General features: G+C 39.8%; 1 protein-coding gene across 2 annotated transcripts in view; it reads right to left on the bottom strand.

The window, feature by feature from the left end:
* The window catches only part of CDC16 (cell division cycle 16), a 57,439-nt gene that overhangs the window by 18,646 nt on the left and 17,985 nt on the right, over positions 1-20,808 (bottom strand). For both annotated transcript variants that reach the window (XM_074990943.1, XM_074990952.1), the window contains exons 8-14: positions 19,640-19,773; positions 17,171-17,250; positions 15,076-15,125; positions 12,067-12,140; positions 9,101-9,226; positions 3,883-4,035; positions 2,295-2,358 (exon numbers count right to left, since the gene is read on the bottom strand). In XM_074990943.1, the coding sequence (XP_074847044.1) occupies positions 2,295-2,358; positions 3,883-4,035; positions 9,101-9,226; positions 12,067-12,140; positions 15,076-15,125; positions 17,171-17,250; positions 19,640-19,773 (681 nt within the window). The remainder of the gene's footprint in view (positions 1-2,294; positions 2,359-3,882; positions 4,036-9,100; positions 9,227-12,066; positions 12,141-15,075; positions 15,126-17,170; positions 17,251-19,639; positions 19,774-20,808) is intronic.

Below are 20,808 nucleotides of genomic sequence, written 5' to 3'. Positions count from 1 at the left end.
ATAACAGTTCAGCCAAAACTGTTAATTTTATACTGATTTAGTTAAACCACAGCAACTCCATATACAAATTTTCTATTTAAATCCAGCTTTATCATTTGAATGGTGTTGGCAAATTTAGGTCTTATCTCTATTATGAAGTCATAGCAGTATAACTGTTTTTTTCTCCAACAAAAAATCCCTAGCATCCATACACATACCATCTATTTTTGGTTTATATCAGGTTGTCTATCAAAATTAATCTAATTGGAATTGACTAAACTATTTTGGTACTGTTACGTTGTAAAAAAAAAAAAAAAAGTTTGGAGATGTATCCTTGTGCTGGTACAGGGGTCTGCAACCTGCAGCTCTTTAAGGACTTCCTTGTGGCTCCCAGTGCCATAATTGCAAAGCAAAAAAAAAACAAAACCTGATTATCTGATAATCAGTGAATGATTAAAAGCCCAACAATGCACAACTCATATCTAAATAAACTATATGCAATCTTGAAACATTGGATAACTCCTCCTTTAAGATGGGCAGTTCATTGTGGGATATAATACTGTATCTGTGTTTCCTTTGAAAAGGAAAAGGAAGCTTGCAGTATTCCTGGTGTGAAGGGCCACACACATTTCAAGAAAGCAAAACTGAAATTAAATGTGAGGAAAACCTGGCATAATTAAAATAGGTTCAGGAGTGAGAGTTGGGAATATAGTGGTACAAACACTGTGAGGAAATAGCATATGTAAAATGTTTGTGAATGTCCTGCAGTAAACATGTATCGTATTACATATCATTGTGTGTGCACTGTTCTTGAAATAGGAGTTACAAAAAGTAAGGTTTGATGTTATTTATTACGGACCATCTTGTATAGTCACATGAATTGCAGCTCTTGAATGAGGTCTTTTTTTACCGACTTTGAAAAAAAAATGGCTCTTCTTGCTATTTTGGTTGCAGACCCCTGTGCTGGTACAAGTAAGTGCAAGCTGAACCAATACAAGCTAATTTTATTTTGCACACAAGTAGTTTAAATAAACTCATGTAACTTCTACTGGTGTTACTTCTATATGTAAACCTATCAAAACCACATGAATAAACATAAGCATCTGTGCAAATGCTTGCAGGAGCAGATCCCTAATGATTAAATGTTGCCTCATGGAAAATTCAGAGAAGTTGAAATAAATCTGCCTATGCAGTTTTTCCTTCCTCTCTCAATTACAAGATATATTCATATAAATACAGATTGTGTGTCTGAAAAGTCACCTGGTTCTTACTTATTATTCGTCTTTTAAAACAAGTAACTATAACACCAGAAAAGACTAATGATCCATCTGTTTTAGCATCCTATAATACAGAAGACTGTCAATTCATTACAATAACGTTACCTGGGCTGCACGTCACCAGCAACCCAGACCTCAATCTCATGGATGTTCTGGAGCACTGCCAGGTGGTTGCCCCAGTGTTCACATGGCTGGGTGGCTGTCAGGGATGCTGGAGCTTGCCGGACTGGCTGGCTGCCCCAGATCGGGGCTACTGACCCCAAAGGGCTCACCAGGAACTCCAAACTCCTGACTCCAGTGGGCCAGCCAGCAGCCTGGACCCCAACCCCACAGTGCAAAGTAGCAGGGCAGCCTGGACGCCATTGCCCCAGGCTGCTAGGAACCTGGAGGACTATGGCACACAGACTGGCCTTCGATGCTCAGCTGAGCTGGACTGCAGCTGTGTGCTGACTGCATCACATGCGGTCTGCAGGTTGAAAACTCCTACTGTAGATATTAGATGCCTCTGAAGAAGGGATAACGTTGCCATAAACATAAAAGACTAACATCTGGAGGGAGATTTCTTTCTGATCGTAGAGTTTAACTTATGCTCTTAAGCATCACAAGAAGCACTGTAACTTTACCATAAAGACTATAACTATCGCATGGGGAGGAGTGCAGTCTAACAATGAAGGCACACAAGTGGGAGTCAGATCTGGATTGTGCTCCCAGTTATGACACAGGCACATAGGACTACATTTTAAATCTGTTGCTTTTTAATTTCATTTGAAGGTTTGTTGTTCTAGGTATTATGGAAAAGGGTAAAAAGGAACATCTGGTAAGCATGACGTATAATATGAAAATTCTGGATGGCAGAACTTAATGATAATGGACAAAGATTTTAAGTAACAGTCTACGTTATCAGGGAGGACAGTATCTCAGAATGTACTGCATTTATTCTAAGTTTCCAGTTACATATGGCAATGTAACAGGAGGACCTGTAGTTTTAATAAATGGTTCATTTACATAAAATTATATATGCATTAATTAAAAAATTACCTCATTTCCAATAGCTTTAATTTTCTCTAAAGCATCAAGGAACCACTTTTCTGCAGTTTTCCAGCTAAAATAAGAAAAAAAAAACTTTACTGGAATTACCAACAAAGTATCTATAAAACAGTTGTCATTCAAAAGTCCACTCCTAATGACATAACTCAGTGTTTCTCAAACTGTTGGTCATGACCCCATTTGAATGGGGTTACCAGGGCTGTCTTACAATTGCTGGAATCTGGGACTGAAGCCTGAATTCCACTGCCCAGGGCAGAAGCCAAAGACATACAGCTTCAGTCCTGGCCAGCAGAGCTCAGGTTGCAAACTCTCTGCCTGGGGCTGAAGCCCTTGAGCATCAGCTCTTGACCTCCTGCCCAGACCTCTGACACTTCGGTTTTGACCACCACATCGAGGGCAGGAGAGCTTGGGAGAGCTTAGGCTTTGGTCCCTGCTCCTGGGTTGTGAAGTAATTTTTGTTGGCAGAAGGGCATCATGGTGCAGTGAATTCAAGAGCCCCTGACATATCCAAATAAGCAGCATTGGAAAGAAAAAAGTTAACTTTTGTAATATTTATGCAGAGATAATTTTATTCACATTAATTAAATGTGCTGAGTGACAAACACCTTACACACAAAAATGGTTGATCATAAAGAAAAATCTACACAGCAAAAATTAAAACGGAGTGCAGCCCAGAAACGGATGTTAAATGCTCCCAATAACCAGGCTATGGATCACAAACAACCAAAACCATATTACACCTTTTAAAAAGCTGTTCCCCTCTCTCTGGAATCATCTTGGTACTTTGTGGTTTGCCAAAAAACGAAGAATGTTGCTTTTATGATGTTAAAGATAGTATTTGAACCATATGGTATCTTCTGTGCCTGTGAATATCTCATGTGATGCCTGGCTGTTCTATATACAGTAGACCCCTAACTTACACGATTTTAACTTACGTGTTTCTTAAAATAATGCAAGTCGAAATCATGAGTGGCGGTAAGTGGGAACCAGCCATCAGCCCGGCTCCCAGCTCCCCTCCAGAAACTGAACCGTGCAGCAGCATGGGTCAGTTTCCTGCCTCCTGCAAGCAGAGGGGAGCTGGGAGCCAGGCTACCACCTGGTTCCCAGCTCCCTGCCATTCACTGGAGTCAGGAAGCTGACCAGCACTGCTGTACCTGGCTCTGGGCTCCCTGCTGTTCATAGGAGCAAGGAGCCAGGCGCAGCCAGGACCAGGGACCTGAATGTGGCAGGGACCGTCCCCCACTTGGTCCCAACTTATGCAAAATTTGACTTACGCGTGGTTGCCTAGGAATGCAACCTATGCAAAGTCAGGGGTCTCCTGAATGTGTAACCCCCAAGTATAAATTATTTTCTGACTCAGTCCCTTAATACATCCAACCAGATAAAATTCCCCTTTAGAAGAGAAACTAATTTGGCAAGTAAGATTTCAGAGCCAATACCAACTAGAATCATAAGCAATTTCTTATTCTGTAGCTCAAAATAAGCCCTTTAACAGAAACAAAATATGTTACTTTATTACACTTAGGAAAAGAATATACACTAATAGTAACTTCTTTTTTATCTCCTTTTCCAAACTTACTCTCCATTTTGAAATGCAACCACTCCAACCTCATGCATAACAAAAGGATCCTCAGGTGCAATGCTTAAGGCTTGGCTGAAAAATCTTTCAGCTAATTTTGAATTGTTAGTCAAGCCATATTCTAGTCCAATATAGAGCATCGGCAAATGACATCTATAAAAAAAGAAAAAAAAAGTTTCATATACTTATTTACTTATATGAAAATATTCTGATTTCCAGAATGCTTAAAAACATTTAAATTTAAATTATATGTTATTTTATAGGTGTAGCTTAAATTAAAAAACACTTTAAACAGAAAAAACTTTAAAAGAACAGTTACTTACCTGATAGTGACTGTGGTTCTTTGACATGTTCTCATGCAGATCTCACTGATACTACCCATGTGCCCCAGTATAAGATTTAAAAACATTTTCACTAGCAGTATCCATGGGTAACACATGTACCCTTTGATCCCCGCACCACCCCAACACACACACCCAGGGCATAAAGGGCACAGTGACAACCACCATGACTCATTTCCTTCACTGACCAAAATCCTCATTCATAAGACTCTGAGTTGCAGAGATGGGTTGTGGGATGCATATGTGCAGAACTTTTTGCAGAACAGCAGCCCCTTTCTTTATTGTTTGAGCTACGGCACAGATGACTCCACTTACGGTGATAAGATAGCACTCATCTTTAAAGACCTGGGAGCTAAGAGTTATATGGAAAAAAGATTGTAAAAGTTCTTCCAAAATGGGCATCAGATCTTGAACTGGTGACTAACAATAACGTTTTGTAAATACATGAGATGAAGACCAGTTAGACATTCTACATATTTCCTACTTTAGAACCTGACTTAATATGCTATTTATGTATGTACCATGCATGCTGGGGGAGCAAACTTGGATGTCTGATGGAGGACTCTTCTTACTAATATCATAAGCAGTTCTAATACAATTGGACACCCATTTTGAAAGTCTTTATAATGAAACAATCATCCCTTTTCATTTACCACTGCAAGCAACAAAAAGTCATGAAAATTTATAAAAAGATCTAGCTCTCTCTAGATAATATAATAGCAGTCTTCTCAATTCTGAAGTATGCCACTTAGATTCAAAAGGTGAAGAACAAGATTTTTGAAAAAAGTTGACAAATGAATGGGTATGAAAATCTGATAATACCTCAGCAATAAATGATGGATGCAGTCTCATAGTTACCCTAGCCATATGGAAAACCGTACATTAGGGCTTGTAATCTGCTTCGTCTACAAGATGACGTAATTGCCACCAAAAATGCTACTTTCAGTGGTAGCAGAGCAACTGCATAATTTGATAGAGGTTCAAAGGAGGTGAGGGGAAACCCTAAGCAAAAGAGCACTAAATTTAAGTCCTATATTGATTTTTCTCACGGGAAGAAAAACATGGAGAAGTCCATCCATAAATTTATTTACAGATGGAAGAGAAAAAAATTGTACCTCCTATTGGAGGATGGAATGCAGATACGGAATGGAATGCAGCCAAATGGATTTTGATTGAAGTGATAGTGCCAAGTGCTTTAAGGATAAGAGTTAATCTAATATTATTGGAATAGTACATTGACATTGAATTACACATGAGTCATCTTAACTTCAGTACCCAGAAAAATAATGGAGCAATAAGTCTGCAACACCTACCAGATAAGAAGGTGATAAGTAAAAGTCAATGTGGATTTGTCAAGAACACATCATATCAAACCACCATCGCCTTCACCCCCAGGTTGTCTTTCCTCCAGATTAAACAAATCCAGTTCTTTCAGCCTTCTTCTCATAGGTCACATTTCCTAGATTATCTATCATTTTTGCTACTCTCATCTGGACTTTCTCCCATTTGTCCACATCCTTCCCGAAATGAGGCACCTGGTACTGAACATGGTAGTCCAGCTGAGACCTTAGCTATGTCTACACTAGCCAAAAACTTCGGAATGGCCATGCAAATAGCCATTTCAAAGTTTGCTAATGAAGCGCTGAAATACATATTCAGCACCTCATTAGAATGCAGGCTGCTGCGGCACTTCGAAATTGACAGCAGATAGGAATAAGGGGACTTCAAAGTAGCCGGGGTCCTTTCGAAAAGGAGCCCCATCTGGACGAGCCACACAGTGGTGAGCCGCGTCAATTCGAAGTGCTGCGGCCGCCCGCATTCTAATGAGGCACTGAATATGTATTTCAGCACTTCATTAGTAAACTTCGAAATGGCCACTTCCATGGCCATTCCGAAGTTTTTGGCTAGTGTAGACACGGCCCTTATATTAGAATTACTCCCTGTGTCTTGCTTACGACACTCCTGCTACCACTTAGGTAATATTTGATTTTTTTTTCCAACAGCGTTACGCTATTGACTCATTGTTAGCATATGATGCACTATAACCTCTAAATTCCTTTCTGCAATACTCCTTCCTAAGCAGTCATTTCCCATTTTGCATGTGTGCAAATGTTTATTCCTGCCTAAGAGGAGTATTTTGCATTTTTCTTTATTGAATTTGGTCCCATTTATTTCACATCATTTCTCCAGTTTGTCCATATAATTTTGAATTTTAATCTTGCCCTCCAAGGACTTGCAACCCCTTCCAGCTTGGTATCATCCATAAACGTTAAGCATACTTTCTGTGCCATTATCTAAATTGTTTATGAAGATAGTCCACAGAATTGGACCCTTGACCAATCCCTATGGGACCCGGCTTGGTATGCCCTTCCAGCATGTTGGTAAACCACTGATAAATAGTCTCTGGAAACAATTTTTCAACTTGGTACACACCTACCTCATGCTATATTCTCTAGTTTATGAGATCATGTAAGACCGAAACAAAACCCTTATTAAAATCAAGATGTATCACATCAACCACTCCCTCCCCCACAGTCTACAATGCTTGTTAATGTCACCTTTCTTGTGACAGGAGAACGGGAGAGATAAGCTGTGGAAACAGAAGCCTCTGTATCAAGTTCATGATCTGAGTCAGACACAGCTCTCCTGGACCTTTTCACAAAAAAAAGCTTCAGTATGAACTGCCTCTACTTTTGTGCTTGCTTCTTGAAGGACTTGCAAATCACACACTTAGCAACAATGTGTTGCTCAACCAGGCAGTAAAGGCATACATTTTAGGTATCTATCAGAGGAACAAATCCCCTATAGAGGGACTTTACTCATAGCTCAGAGATCTGGGATTTGCCATAAACTGCTCTTTTCACAAGTATTGTAAACAAGCTAACGAACAATAACCAAAGAGATAGCTGTGCTAGTCTATATACTATCAAAACAAAAAAAGCAGTCCAGTAGCACTTTAAAGACTAACAAAATAATTTATTAAGTGATGAGCTTTCATGGGACTGATCCACTTATTCAGATCATAGCCATACCAGAACAGACTCAATATTTAAGGCACAGAGAACCAAAAATAGTAATCAAGGTTGACAAATCATATCAAGGTGAGCAGACCAGATAGCAGAAGGGCAGAAGGGGGGCGGGGAATCAAGAATTAGATAAAGCAAAGTAGGTAAAAGAGTTCTTATAAAGACACAGATAATTGCCATCCCAGTTCAAACCACATGTTAACGTGTCAAACTTGAATACAAGAGAGAGTTCACCAGCCTCCCTTTCCAAACGGCTATTAAAGTTCCAGACATTATAATCAAACCAGCTGACGAAGGGGGTGCTGTTGTCGTCATGAATAAGTCAGACTATGAACAGGAGGCAGCCAGACAACTCTCCAACACCACATTTTACAGACCTCTCTCCTCTGATCCCACTTTGGAATTCCAAAAAAATTACAACTACTTAAGGAACTCCCTGCTGAAACTTGGGACCTTATTCACTCAGACGCACCATCTGAGCCCCAGGCTGGATTATTCTATTTACTTCTCAAAATCCACAAACCTGGAAACTCCAGACACTCTATCATTTCGGGTATTGGCACCCTTACCATCAGACTATCCAGTTATGTGGACTCCCTCCTCAAACCCTAGGCCACCAACACTCCCAGCTCTCTCCGAGATACCACTGACTTTCTGAGGAAATTACAAAACATCGGAAAAGTTCCTGACAACAGCATCCTTGCCACCATGGATGTAGAGGCTCTGTACACTAATATACCACATGAAGATGGATTACAAGCGATAAGGAATACTATCCTTGATGTCACCACAGCCAACCTGGTGTCCGACCTCTGTAACTTTGTTCTCACCCACAATTATTTCCGATTTGGGGACAATTTATACCTCCAGGTTAGTGGAACCGCTGTGGGTACCTGCATGGCCCCACAATATGCTAATATATTTATGGCTGTGCTGGAACAACAATTCCTCAGCTCTCGTCCCCTATTGCCCCTCCTTTACTTACGATACATTGACAACATCTTTATGATTTGGACCCATGGTACAGAGACTCTGGAAGAATTCCACAGAGACTTTAACAATCTGCACCCCACCATCAACTTATGCCTTGACTACTCCATGTGAGATAAACATTTCCTGGACACTACAGTACAAATCAAGGATGGCCTGATCGGTACCACACTCTACCAGAAACCCACTGATTGCTATACTTACCTACACGCCTCTAGCTTCCATCCTGCATACACAACTAGATCCATTGTTTACAGTCAAGCCCTTAGGTACAATCACATTTGCTCTGATCCTACTGACAGAGACTGAAAACTACAAGATCTCTACCAAATATCCATAAACCTGAATTACCCACCAGGAGAAATAAAAAAACAAATCACCTCTATTTACTTATCTCCATTCTAAGAACTGACCGTTTATTCCTACCCTTTGTTTCCTATCTCTTAACTAGTTACTGATCTAAGGGAGGGCCTTCGCTCTTTTCTCATTATAGTTTATTTTGCTTAAGAGCCTTTGGTGAGGAACCTTGTCAAAAGATTTCTGAAAAACTAAGTACATTCTATCCACTGGATCCTCCTTGTCCACGTGTTTGTTGATCCCTTCAGAGAATTCTAGTAGATTGTTGAGGCAATTTTCCTTTACAAAAAACATGTTGACTTTTCCCCAACAAATCATGTTTTCTATGTGTCTGATAATTCTATTCTTTACTAGTAGTTTCAATCATCAGTTTGCTTGGTACTGAAGTTTCCCTTTGAGTAAAATATAATTTTTACTGATGAAATAACTTATGTAGATTAATAAATGAATATTCATAAGTGGAAAGGTTTTAAGCTGAATTTCATCCAATGCAAAATGACATACCCTTTCATCAGCTGTGCTGCAGTGAAGTAAGCAGCCATTGCTTGATCATGCTCACTTTCAACTGCAAATGAATGTCCGTATGCTATCCAAGCTGGTCCATAGGTTCTCTCAAGTGTAGTGGCTTTGCTGAAACACACATACACACAGAGTAGACCAAAAAAATTTAAAAGTACATCTGAAATACATTATAGTCATTTTAATAAAACACTTAAGCAATAAGTCTGCAGAAGTATAAACATCCTGTGTATTCATACATATATTTAATAAATTTGTACTAATCTAATAGTGTCTAAAGAAATTTGATTCTAAAAGTTTATCAAACTGGTGAAATCATAGCTTTTGACACAGCTTACTTCACATTAAGAGAATGTATTCATTTTCTCAACTGAACTATATTATTTAGACAGTGTTGTTAAGTGTATGCAGTGAAACACCAAAGATAAACTGACAAACTAAATTCTTACTGCAAGGAACTAACAACTTGAGTATGAATGCATGCAAAAATAGTATTGGGTTTTTTTTTAAAACAAAGCTATACATAAAATAAATCTTAAAGCAAAGATACCAACAAAAAGCCAAAAGAATACCAATCATATTAGAAAATCCATCTCCATTCATGCAGTGTAATGTTACCCATTGTGACAGGTTTAGGTCAGAGGGCTAGCTTGGAAGGGGAGAGAGGAGCAGCGGAACTGTGAAAACAGCTGAGAAGGGGCTGCTATAAATCTATTAGGACCAGCTGAACTCACTTGAGGCTGCCAGGTGACCTTTAAAAAGCCTTCTTTGGTGGGAGATGGGGAAAAGAGCGGAAAAGGAAGTTGGAGTGAGGTGAGGAACCAACAACAGATACAGTGAGAGTTAGAAAGCTGAGAAGAATGCAAACATTGTCAGAGAAAGCAGGGGAGGGGAACAGTTCCCACAGAGACTGTTTGGTCTCTCCTCCTGCAAGATGACCACATGCTGGAGAGGACTTCTCATCCAACTCAGGCAGACCAAGGGCCCCTACCCCAGCCCTCTTCAGACAAGGGACAGAAATCCAAATTGCAGCTAGGACACATGGGGCCAAATCACAGTACCCAGATTACCTGTGGGGCTGTGAGAAGAAAAGGGGTAAGAGCCCAGGAGCGAGACTGACCCTGCCACAACATGTAAAAGCAGAAAATGGTAATATCATATTATGAAGTTTTTAAGCTGTCTTTAGGCCATGTCTACACTAGCACTATGCTGGCAAAACTTCTGTCACTCAGGGATGTGAAAGAACCTACTCCTGAACAATGCCAAGTTTTGTTGGCATAGGCACAACTTTGCACATCATAAGTCAGCAGATAAGTAAGTAAGTAAGGCAGCTCTCCTTGCAACGTAGCAACAACCACACATTAAGCAGGTTTTATTACAATGATAGGAGAGCACTCTCCCAACAGCGTAATACAGCTGTGCTGCTATAAACTAGTACAGGTTCCAACTCTGAAAACCAGTATTCTCTGGTCTGGCAACATCCCTAGTCTGGCAGGACGAGAGAAGTCCCTGGACTAGAGGGCCTGGGCAGGAGGGCACCCAAGCTGGCCTCCCAGCAGCCCCACAGGAGGCAGTGGGGTCAGAGCCAGAGGTGGTGTTCCCTGGAAGCCCCGCGGGAGCCAGGGCACCAACATCTCCCAGCAGCCCCGCAGGGGACTGAGGCTGGAGCACCAGCACCCCCTCGCAGCACTGCGCATAGCTGGGGCTGGAGCCAGTGTGCTGGTATCCTCCCACCACCAGCCTCACGTAGAGCTATGGCCAGGGTCCTGGCATCCTCTGGCGCAGAGCCAGGAGGCTGGCGTCCCCCAGCATGGAGCCAGGGCTTGCGAGCTGACATCCCCTGGCAGTCCAGCATTGAGTCAGAATCTGGGGAGCCAGATGCCCTGCCTGGAGCTAGGGAGCCCACTGCAGCAAGTAAGCAGTGGGCAGCCCGGGACAGGGAGCCATTCACCTCTCTTGATCCAGAAAAATCCCTTGTTGAGACCACTGAGGTCCTGAGGGAGCCAGACCAGGAAAGTGCAACCTGTAAGTGTAGACATAAGCAACGTTTCCACACCAAGACTATATGACTGCAAAGTCTAGGCTGGGTTAAGATAAACCTATTATTCTCGATTCCAGATAGCAACCCTGCCTGGGGGCCGGGGGAGACAATTCATTGATGGAACATCACCAAAAAGCCATGAAGACTGCAATTTAGGGTCATCAGCTTTGATCATCTGCCAACTACTGAGTCACATCCCGAATCTCTGCTCACAAAAGGGGACAAGCATGACTGGAGTGTCTCAATTTCAACATACATCACAGAAACTCAGGCCCTATATAAAAGTAGAGACTCTGTGAAAGGGGCCAGCCATCACCACAAGACAGACACAAAGGAGATAGGGAACTGGATGGACTCTGCCCAGCTTGAAACACTGACAAATTTCTGACTCACAGCAGTGGTAAAAATCAGAGTAGGTGAAGGTGCATCTCAGAACTTATATTTTTAAAAAAATCTGTAATGCTCACGTGCTTTAAAAATAAATTGAGAATTTGCTGAGTCTGTGTTCCTTGTTTTCTTGCCACTTTGTACCCAAAGAGATTAAATTAGAAACATAGGAATGCCCAGAGCTCAGCTTGTAGCGTGCAGATGAAAGTATCCCACATCCCAAGAAAAAAAGTATAGACAAAACGATTCACATGCACCGACATTTAGCAACAAGGCTGTGTCAACACAACCTTGTTGCTATAAGCTGTGTAAGATAGACACATACTTAGACTAGACTAAGGGGACATAAAACAGCCAGGATTCCTAGGTTTTTGTATTTATTTACAATGAAATCTCATGTAATGCTTTTATAGTTAAACTATTCTTTATTTTGAAAATTAAACCCTGAATAAAACTGACCTAACAAATCATAAGCAATATACTAACAAAGCTAATATAACTGTATATGAAGTTAAGCTTTTACCTGAGGTATCTTCTGGCATGTTCATTCTTGTGGCCAACCATGAGATAGTAACATCCTACTGCAAACCATGAGACCTAAACATCAATTTCAAAATAACAATACTAAGAGTAGAGGAGATGACAAAAATGACTCAGACAAATAATGATACAAAACAGGGAACAAACAGCATTCAAAGAAGTTACAATATTTTGCTTAAAGTCATCACTCTCAGAGTTTTAAATTATCATAGCAGCATTGATTCACATAGCTAGCTGTTTCCACTAAAAACAAATTGGTAACTCATCCATTTAAAGCCTCATTTAAAATAGGGCTCAAAATGAATTAAGGTCCTCTGTTTACATACAGAAGAGCTGAAAAGAAAACCTTCATGTTCAGACTAGCCCTCAGAAAAAATGGAAAAGAGGGGGGAAATTCTGAGTGTATTGTTTTCCTCCCAGCCATTATAATTAGATGAAAGATTTACAGCGTGATATTCAAAGGCACCAACTGCAAATTATTTTCAATGACTATTAAGCACCTAACTAAAGTCAACACAATCCAGAGGGGTAGCTGAGTTAGTCTGTATCTTCAAAAACAACAAGAAGTCCTGTGGCATGAAGTGGGTCTTTGCCCACAAAAGCTCATGCTCCAAAATATGTTAGTCTATAAGGTGCCACAGGACTTCTTGTTGTTACCACAATCCAGTCAGTCTCAGCAGACAAACACAAGTAAGCCCAATGCAGAGCAAGGAACATCATATGTGTAACTGTATTTCCATTACAGTGATGCACTGAAGGCAAACCCAGTTTAACAGGACACTTTTCATTAATTTACTCTTGCAACAGGTGATAGTTGTAAAAACAGAGAGCTACTGTAGCCTTATCTACTTTTCACTTCCTTGCAAGGTTGCGAGTGGGAAGACATGAGAGAAGTTCATGTACACAGAACCATGGCAGTAGTGGGTGTTGAGCTCCCCACCTTCCCACTTTGTCCCAGTTATTTTTAGTAAAAGTCAGGGATAGATCATAGGCTTCTGTGAAGTTTTATTTATTACCCATGACCTCTCTGTGACTTTTACTAAAAATTACCATGACAGAATTTCAACTTTAGGAATGAGACATGTTATGACAGGAGTGTCAGTACTTAACAGCCTTAGTGCTCACTATCCCAGAGTAAGCCAGATTACCTGATTCCATAACAGGAATCTGCAATGCTACTATTTGCAGTTCTGTTCATATACATGCAAAACTACTCCCCCACTCTGGAGCATATATCTAATGCCTGCTTTGAAAGGACTGCTTTCCAATCCATGTTTAATTACTGTCATAGCTCTGGGCCTGCTTCCTTCTGACAGCAGCTGAGAATTTCAGAGGGCCCCTCCGTGACCCACAGTGGCTGGGAGTTACAGGGGACACCTGCTATGGCCAGGCGTGGCAGGGCTGGGAACTGCAGAGCTGTATCAGCTGACAGCTCCAGTTCCATGGCTGAAGCAGAAAAGGTAATGGAAATCTCTGGAAGATGGCTTCTGTGACGTAACCTTAAACTTTACTCACTGCAAAATGTAACCCCTTTCAACATGGCTTCCCACATCCCGATTCTAGAAAAAACAGTAATTCAAGTTGATGTCAATGACATACAAACTTATTTCCCAATAGTCTCAGAGAGGTAGGTAGCCATCTTAGCCTGTACCTTCACAAAACAAAACAAAAACAGTCCTGTAGAACCTTAAAGACTAACAATATTATTTATTAGGTGATGAGCTTTGGTGGGACAGACAATTCTTCAGACACAGAGAAAAAGAACTGATAGATAGGGTGATGCTATATCCCCCAGCCATATATGGGACATAGGGGCATCCTAGCTAAAATGCGACGGATGGTCACTCTACCTGCTGTGGGGGTTGGGAGGAGCAGCTGCGGTTCTCAGATGCCCCATGACTGCAGGAAGGCTGGTGGGAGACACACCAATCAGGCTCTCACGCACCAGGGGAAGCTGGGCAGCAGCCGCAAGGGTCTGGCTCCCAGCTCCACCCACCCGGTTGCACAGGTCTGGTTTCCCCAGTAGGAGGAAGCCAGGGGGCAGCCACATGGTCCAGCTCCCCCAGCTGGGGGAAGCCAGGCAGCAGCCACCTCCTAAAAAAGGGGAATATGAGAAAATTAGCCCCTTTTGCAGAATAAATTGGGACACTGGGATGGCACCCAAAATATGAGGTTGTCCTGCCCAAAACAAGACAGATGATCATCCTATTGACAGAAAAAGAAAATGGAAGAAATAATCCTGATGACATTTATCTCTCTGTTATCAGTTATTCTCCAGATCTGAAGAAGTGGGTCTGTCCCACCTAATATATAAACAGTTAATTTTTTAAAGTGATACAGGACTGCATTTCTAATTTCTCAATGAATGAGAATGTTCTTGAAATAAAGCCCAAGGATTAATAGTCTGATTTATCTTAAAAATGAGACATTATTGCAGACAAGAATTATAAAGGAGCACACAATACAATATTGTCCCAGGGAGGGCAACCAAGAAAGCCTTCAACTCACTCATTCTTTTACAGAAGTAGTTGCGACTAAAATTATAATGTAGTGATAGCCAGAAAAAAACGCAGTCTCACCAACATAAAATATTGAAGGAATGTCAATTATTAAATATTTCTGAACATGCCTGCTGCAAATAATTTGAAACACTGAAACAAGACATTTTTAGTTACTCAAGCTAAAATAGTAATGACAGTAAAAGTAAAATGATCTTTTTTTAAATTTATATGGAATACCTGTTTTCATTACCTCCATCAGCACTAAATTCTACAAGTTTTATATATTTTATACGAAGAAATATTTTTTATTCTAAATGAACTGTCAATTTAAAAAATATGGGACAGCACAAAAAAAATTAAATATTTTCATCAAATCACTTCCTGAGTCTGAAATTCTGGTTGCTCAAACAGATTATTAAATAACAATTTCTTTTGATTTTACTTATGCAAAGCAGAAAGAACAAATTGTATTGGATCTTATAACAACTTACAGGATTATTTGGGTACAAATCCACCAATTTATGAGAAAGATAGAATAGCTCTGTATGGGTGAAAAAAAAAACACATCAAACCACTAATAGACATTTCGGCCAAGACATTTTTCCAAAGTAGTACTAAATCATCTTATATTACAAACTGCAAATTAGCACACACTTAAAGAAGGGAATGCTTGAGGACAACATACTTAATATAAATTTATGTTTATATATTAACTTTTTCCAAAATTTGAAATGTTGGATTATTCATATTTATTTTGCATTTTAACAATAAAAAATAATGTTTTGTGAAGGGAAGGGTATGTGAGAGAAAGTGAGCTATCTTTGAAAAGCCCAGTCTAAATGCCTCAGTATCTTTAAAGCAACTTAGAATTCCAGCCAATACACATGGCAGTGGTCACCATCAGATGACGGGATACTGGGCTAGGTGGACCATTGGTCTGACCCAGCCTGGCCCTTCTTATATGGCAGTGAAAAGTACAGTATATATATTTATTGCTACATTTACATTTCCAAATGGCTTGCAAAATACATGAAAAACTAAAAAGTTCATCTGCCTGTAACTAAAAATAACTAACTATGCTGGTTTCTTTCTACTAGGAACTTTGATAACGCGGACTTAAAGCTTCAGAAATGTTGCTTCAAAACTAATACAGTATAATAAAGTATACTGGAAAATAAATACTAAAAAAGTTACAAAAATTGAAACTGGAGTTTCTACCTTTTTGATAAAAAGATGCTAATCAATAAAGTTTGCAAAAATGTTTGTTGTCATCACTGAATTACTTTGAGAAATCAAACAGTTCTCTGACAATAAAACTTATGTGGTATAACAAGAAATCACAACACATTTTGCATACTGTGTCAGAGCATAATGTTAGTTTTCCAGACTAAGTACATAAAGTATAGTGCTTCTTCATTATAATACTCTTTGACATAAGACATACTGTTTGCAATATGCCTCAAGTTTTATTTTAAAAAAAAAGTTGGCTCAAGACATACTTGTAGACAAAGAAAAGACCACAGGGGGAAAAATGGGTTTTTCAAAAATGGATGACTATATTGAAACTGCAAAATCAGAAAAAGCACACCTAGTGGACAAAAAACACAAATTAGCACATGAAGGACTTGCCTAGATGGAGAGTGAGCATACAACAAGATGGGATGTAATTCCACAGTACTTTAGTATACTGAGCACTAACTAGTCATGCAGATCCTGATACTGTGAAGTAAAAGTTCTCATTCCAAACAGGGGTAGACTAAAATGCACTAGGAAACTTTTAATGCATTTTTCATAGAGCAAGTTAGTACACAGCACACTCCTGTGCTGGAGATTTATGCCCCAAAATACCATGAACTAGCTATCCTCTAATGGCCCACTTGTGCCAGCATCTCCCAAACTGTTGTCCATTTGACAAACTGCAAGTCATTTGATGATGGCTTCTCAGTCTCATTTCCAGCTGTTTCCAAAGACCTCCAAGCTCTTCTTTGGAAAGCGTATGCATGCCTGTCCAAGCAGCTGGAAATAAGGAGTAGATAATACGCTACTGTTGTAGTTGCCACAGGGATGCTAAGTACTCATGAACAGCATTTCACTGAAAGGGGACAGGATCTATATAATTGCAAATGGGACAGGAGGTAGCTTGTGAAAAGCACTGTTAAGATGAAATATCTGTTTCATTGCTGAAAACAGAAGTTACATTTGCCAAGCTGTTGAACACACGGCAGAAATTAAACAATAATAGGTTGGCTCACAGTAGTAACTCATGGGCTAACACAGCCAAAGCAATAAGACACAGAAGACTGAAAGGGTACAGGAGAATCATTTATGTGCATTCTCTTCCCCCTGCAGCTCCCCAAATCCTTACTGTGAGGGTTCTTCCCTCCCCATTTACAGCCATCCTACGGAAACCGCACGTATAGAATTATATTTCGTGCTGGTTCAAATTTAAGAGCTGTTGAGCAATCCTGGTTTAATTTTTAGAGGCTACTCTAAAAATGGCAAGAAAATATCTTAAGTGTCCTTTAAAACTAAAAATTCATATTTGACTCTAGTCAGATTACAAGTTTAGTCAATAACATTTCCTACCATTTGCTTTATTCAGCTCCACGAGTGTCCCTATATGCACAGGTAAACAGTTTGCATGGAAAGGATCTTTTTCCATTACTCTAAAATACAAAACATCAAAGATTTTTAAAAAATATGTTGTTAAAATAATTTATTTGAGTTGGAGACAAATTATTATTATATTAGCTATAATAAAAATTATCTCTTCACAAGTGGTCATTCCCTAGTAGCATAAGAAAGCCTAATCACAAAACAGAATTGTTAGAATTAATTTAACTAATCACATGAATTAACAAGAAACTCTGAAAAATGGAACAGATATTAGGAAAACAATATAATTTGCACAGTATTTTTCTGCACTTAGTTACCAAATTAATACAATGTATGTATTTTTTGTCTTTCCATCTGTAGGACCCATTAGCTCTGACTGGAACATGAGAAACCTTAGTATTTTCCCCTTTATTCTCTGTCCTCCTCAAAAGGTCTTGTATCACAATCACCACCACACTGGTAAACAGGGATGTATAGCACCTTGCCACCAAGTCCCTCATATCTCAGGAATTATTTCTCTATTCTACCCACTGAAAAAAGGGAAACCCCATGTTTCAAGTTGCAACAGATTATTTTTCTTTATTTAAATATCTGACAGCATGGGAAATGCTCTAAAGCTGCATTTAATATCTCTAAAACATCCCAGTCTTGCACTGTAGGAAGCCCAACATTTTGCAGGGATCACAGAATCACAGGGCTGGAAGGGACCTCAGGAGGTCATCTAGTCCAGCCACCTGCTTCAAGAAGGATCAACCACTACTAAGTCATCCCAGCCAGGACCTTGTCCAGCCAGGACTTAAAAACCTCAAGGGATGGAGAATCCCCCACCTCTCTAGGCAACACATTCCAATGCTTCACCACCTGCCTGGTGAAGTAGTTTTTCCTAATATCTAACCTACACCTTTCCCTCTTTAACTTCAGACCATTACTCCTTGTTCTGCCATCTGACACCACTGAGAACAGTTTCTCACCCTCCTTTTTAGAGCTCCCCTTCAGGAAGTTCAAGGCTGCTATTAAATCACCTCTAAGTCTTCTCTTCTGTAAACTAAACAAGCTCAAATCCCTCAGCCTATCCTCATGGGTCTTGTGCTCCAGACCCTTAATCATTTGTGTTGCCCTTCGCTGAACCTGCTCTAGCAAATCCACATCCTTTTTATACTGGGGGGCCCAAAACTGGACACAATATTTCAGATGTGGCCTCACCAGTGCCGAATAACGAGGAATAACTACTTCTCTAGATCTGCTCAAAATGCTCCTCCTAATGCACCCCAGTATGCCGTTAACTTCTTGGCTACAAGGGCACACTGTTTACTCATATCTGGATGCAGACTTCTGAGGAAAATTCCCATCAAAAAGACTCAAGAATTTCTCACAACTCTCCTTCTTACAAAGTGCAGCTGGACAAATCCCTGTGGAGTTGATAAAATATCCTTATTTTGAGAGGTGTGATGGATGGAAAGAAAATGAACACAAGGAATGAAATCCTGGCTCCAGTGAACGCAATAGGATCTTTGCTATTTGCATCCATGGGTCTATGGTTTTATTCCAGGTGCTTTTTACACTTCCTAACAGGGTATAATATTATGTCTCTGAAGTATTCCCAAGCCTTGCTACTATTGAACTCAAAGTTGTATCCTATATGGTTGTGTCTTGGCTTTGTTTAGCCACCCAAAATATTTACTATATTTTAAAATAAAAAGGTAAAACTTCCAAACCTGCATTTTATAAGACCAATATTTCAGAGCACTCACCTGGAAGTAATGTAAGCTATGTCTACACTAGAAGCATTTGTCCGACAGAAGTTACTGATGACAGAGAAATTCCGTCAGAACCTGTTGACAGGTTGCATCTACACACAACTTGCTCTATCAACAGAGAACTGCCAGATTGCACTGCCCTCTGGTGCCAGAAAGTGTAATGGCAGCTCTGCAAAGATGGCTGCCTGGCAACCGGAAGCCATCTCTTTCGCAGAAGTGTCCACACTGAACTTCTGTCGACAGATTGTTATGCCTCAAATGTTTGAGGGATGATACTGTTGAGGCAAATGCAGAGTTCTGACAAAACTCTGTCAACAGAACGCTTTAAGTGTGTAGACGCTCCCTGAGTTATGTCGACAAAGGCCCCTTCTGTCAACAAAACTCTCTAGTATAGACCCAGCTGTAGAGTTTACCATAAAACAGCATTACACACTTTCTAAGTAATGGGCTCTGTGCCACATAATTTAAAAAAAAGTACTTTCACAACACAACCAACTTCACTGCAATTATTAGAGTCAACTGAATGCTTACTATAGTTCAGACAATATTAGTCTGCAAAATATACAACTGAATCAATAATATATTTGGGTGAACTTATGCTTACACAGAGTTTATTTCTGCATACCAACAGAAAAGTGGCAAAATGAACTTTCAAATAAATATCAAAGTTGCCTGTACTTACACCGAAGTAAGCTTGTAGCACATTTTGAAGTCACAATTATAATAATGCCTTTCAGCTAAGGAAACTACTACATCCAGATTGTCCTGAAGACCATCTACAGATTCAGGAATTATTGTCTCACTTGGCTTATTATACTGAAAAACAAAATTGTAACATGAATAAGATAGAACAATCCAAGCGTTGTTCCATCAATATTTGTTTTTAATTCTGAAAATAATTTAAAGACCAATGCATTTTCTGAACTTCATATTTTCACTCCATATACAGTAAACTCTGTCTTAACCAATATTCTATCATCCGGAATGCTCAAATAACTGGCATTTTAACCATAAGTAAATTTTAGTTATGTTTTCCACAACTACAGTATAGCAAAATTAAATACAGGAAATACAGTATAAGTTTACAGTGAACAGTATTACTATTATTGGTAAATAAAGTACTCTGCATACATTTTTGCTTGTTTCTTACTATGTAATCCTGGTTTTCTGTAATATTATATATTGCTAGGTATACCTCTCTACTATCCAGAATATTTGACTATCTGACAATCTCCCCATCCCGGGGCTGCCTGATATGAAAGAGTTTACTGTAAAGGTCTGTATGGACTATAAAACAGTAATTTTTAGTAACATATTTCTTTATGGCACATTTGGCATAACTACCTTTGAAAAATAAAAGACATTTGGATACAGAATTTAAAGAGCAGTATGTCAAAAGTATACAGTGCAGTGTGTGTCATGCTTCATGCTGGCTGTAGCAGTTAGAAGTTACCTGTGTAGTATCCTGACAGGTCTCCTGCTCTGTTAGTGATAATAATTGTTTGGCCACATTAATACTCCCACGCTGTATATTATATCAGCCCTCCACAGATGTCTTATGTGGTAGACTCCAAAGGAGCCCCCAAAGACCACAGAATCAAATAAGAATCAAAGGTACTTGAGCCAGGATTTTTGCCTGACAAGGTGTAATAATAGTTGTCAGCAGACTTTACTGAACCACTATGCATATGTACCCAATAACAATGGGCTTGACTAAAGTCAGTGACACAGAATCCATCACTATCCCCTAGGCTGGACCAAGACAACTCTTTGGGGTACATTTTTATACACAGGTACAAACAAGTTCTATGTCATTCCTGACGTATCAGGTTGCCACCTCCTGTTGCTCAG

Source organism: Carettochelys insculpta, chromosome 1 (assembly GCF_033958435.1).
Source record: "Carettochelys insculpta isolate YL-2023 chromosome 1, ASM3395843v1, whole genome shotgun sequence".
NCBI lineage: Eukaryota > Metazoa > Chordata > Testudines > Carettochelyidae > Carettochelys > Carettochelys insculpta.
This window is presented reverse-complemented; position numbering and strand designations above follow the sequence as displayed.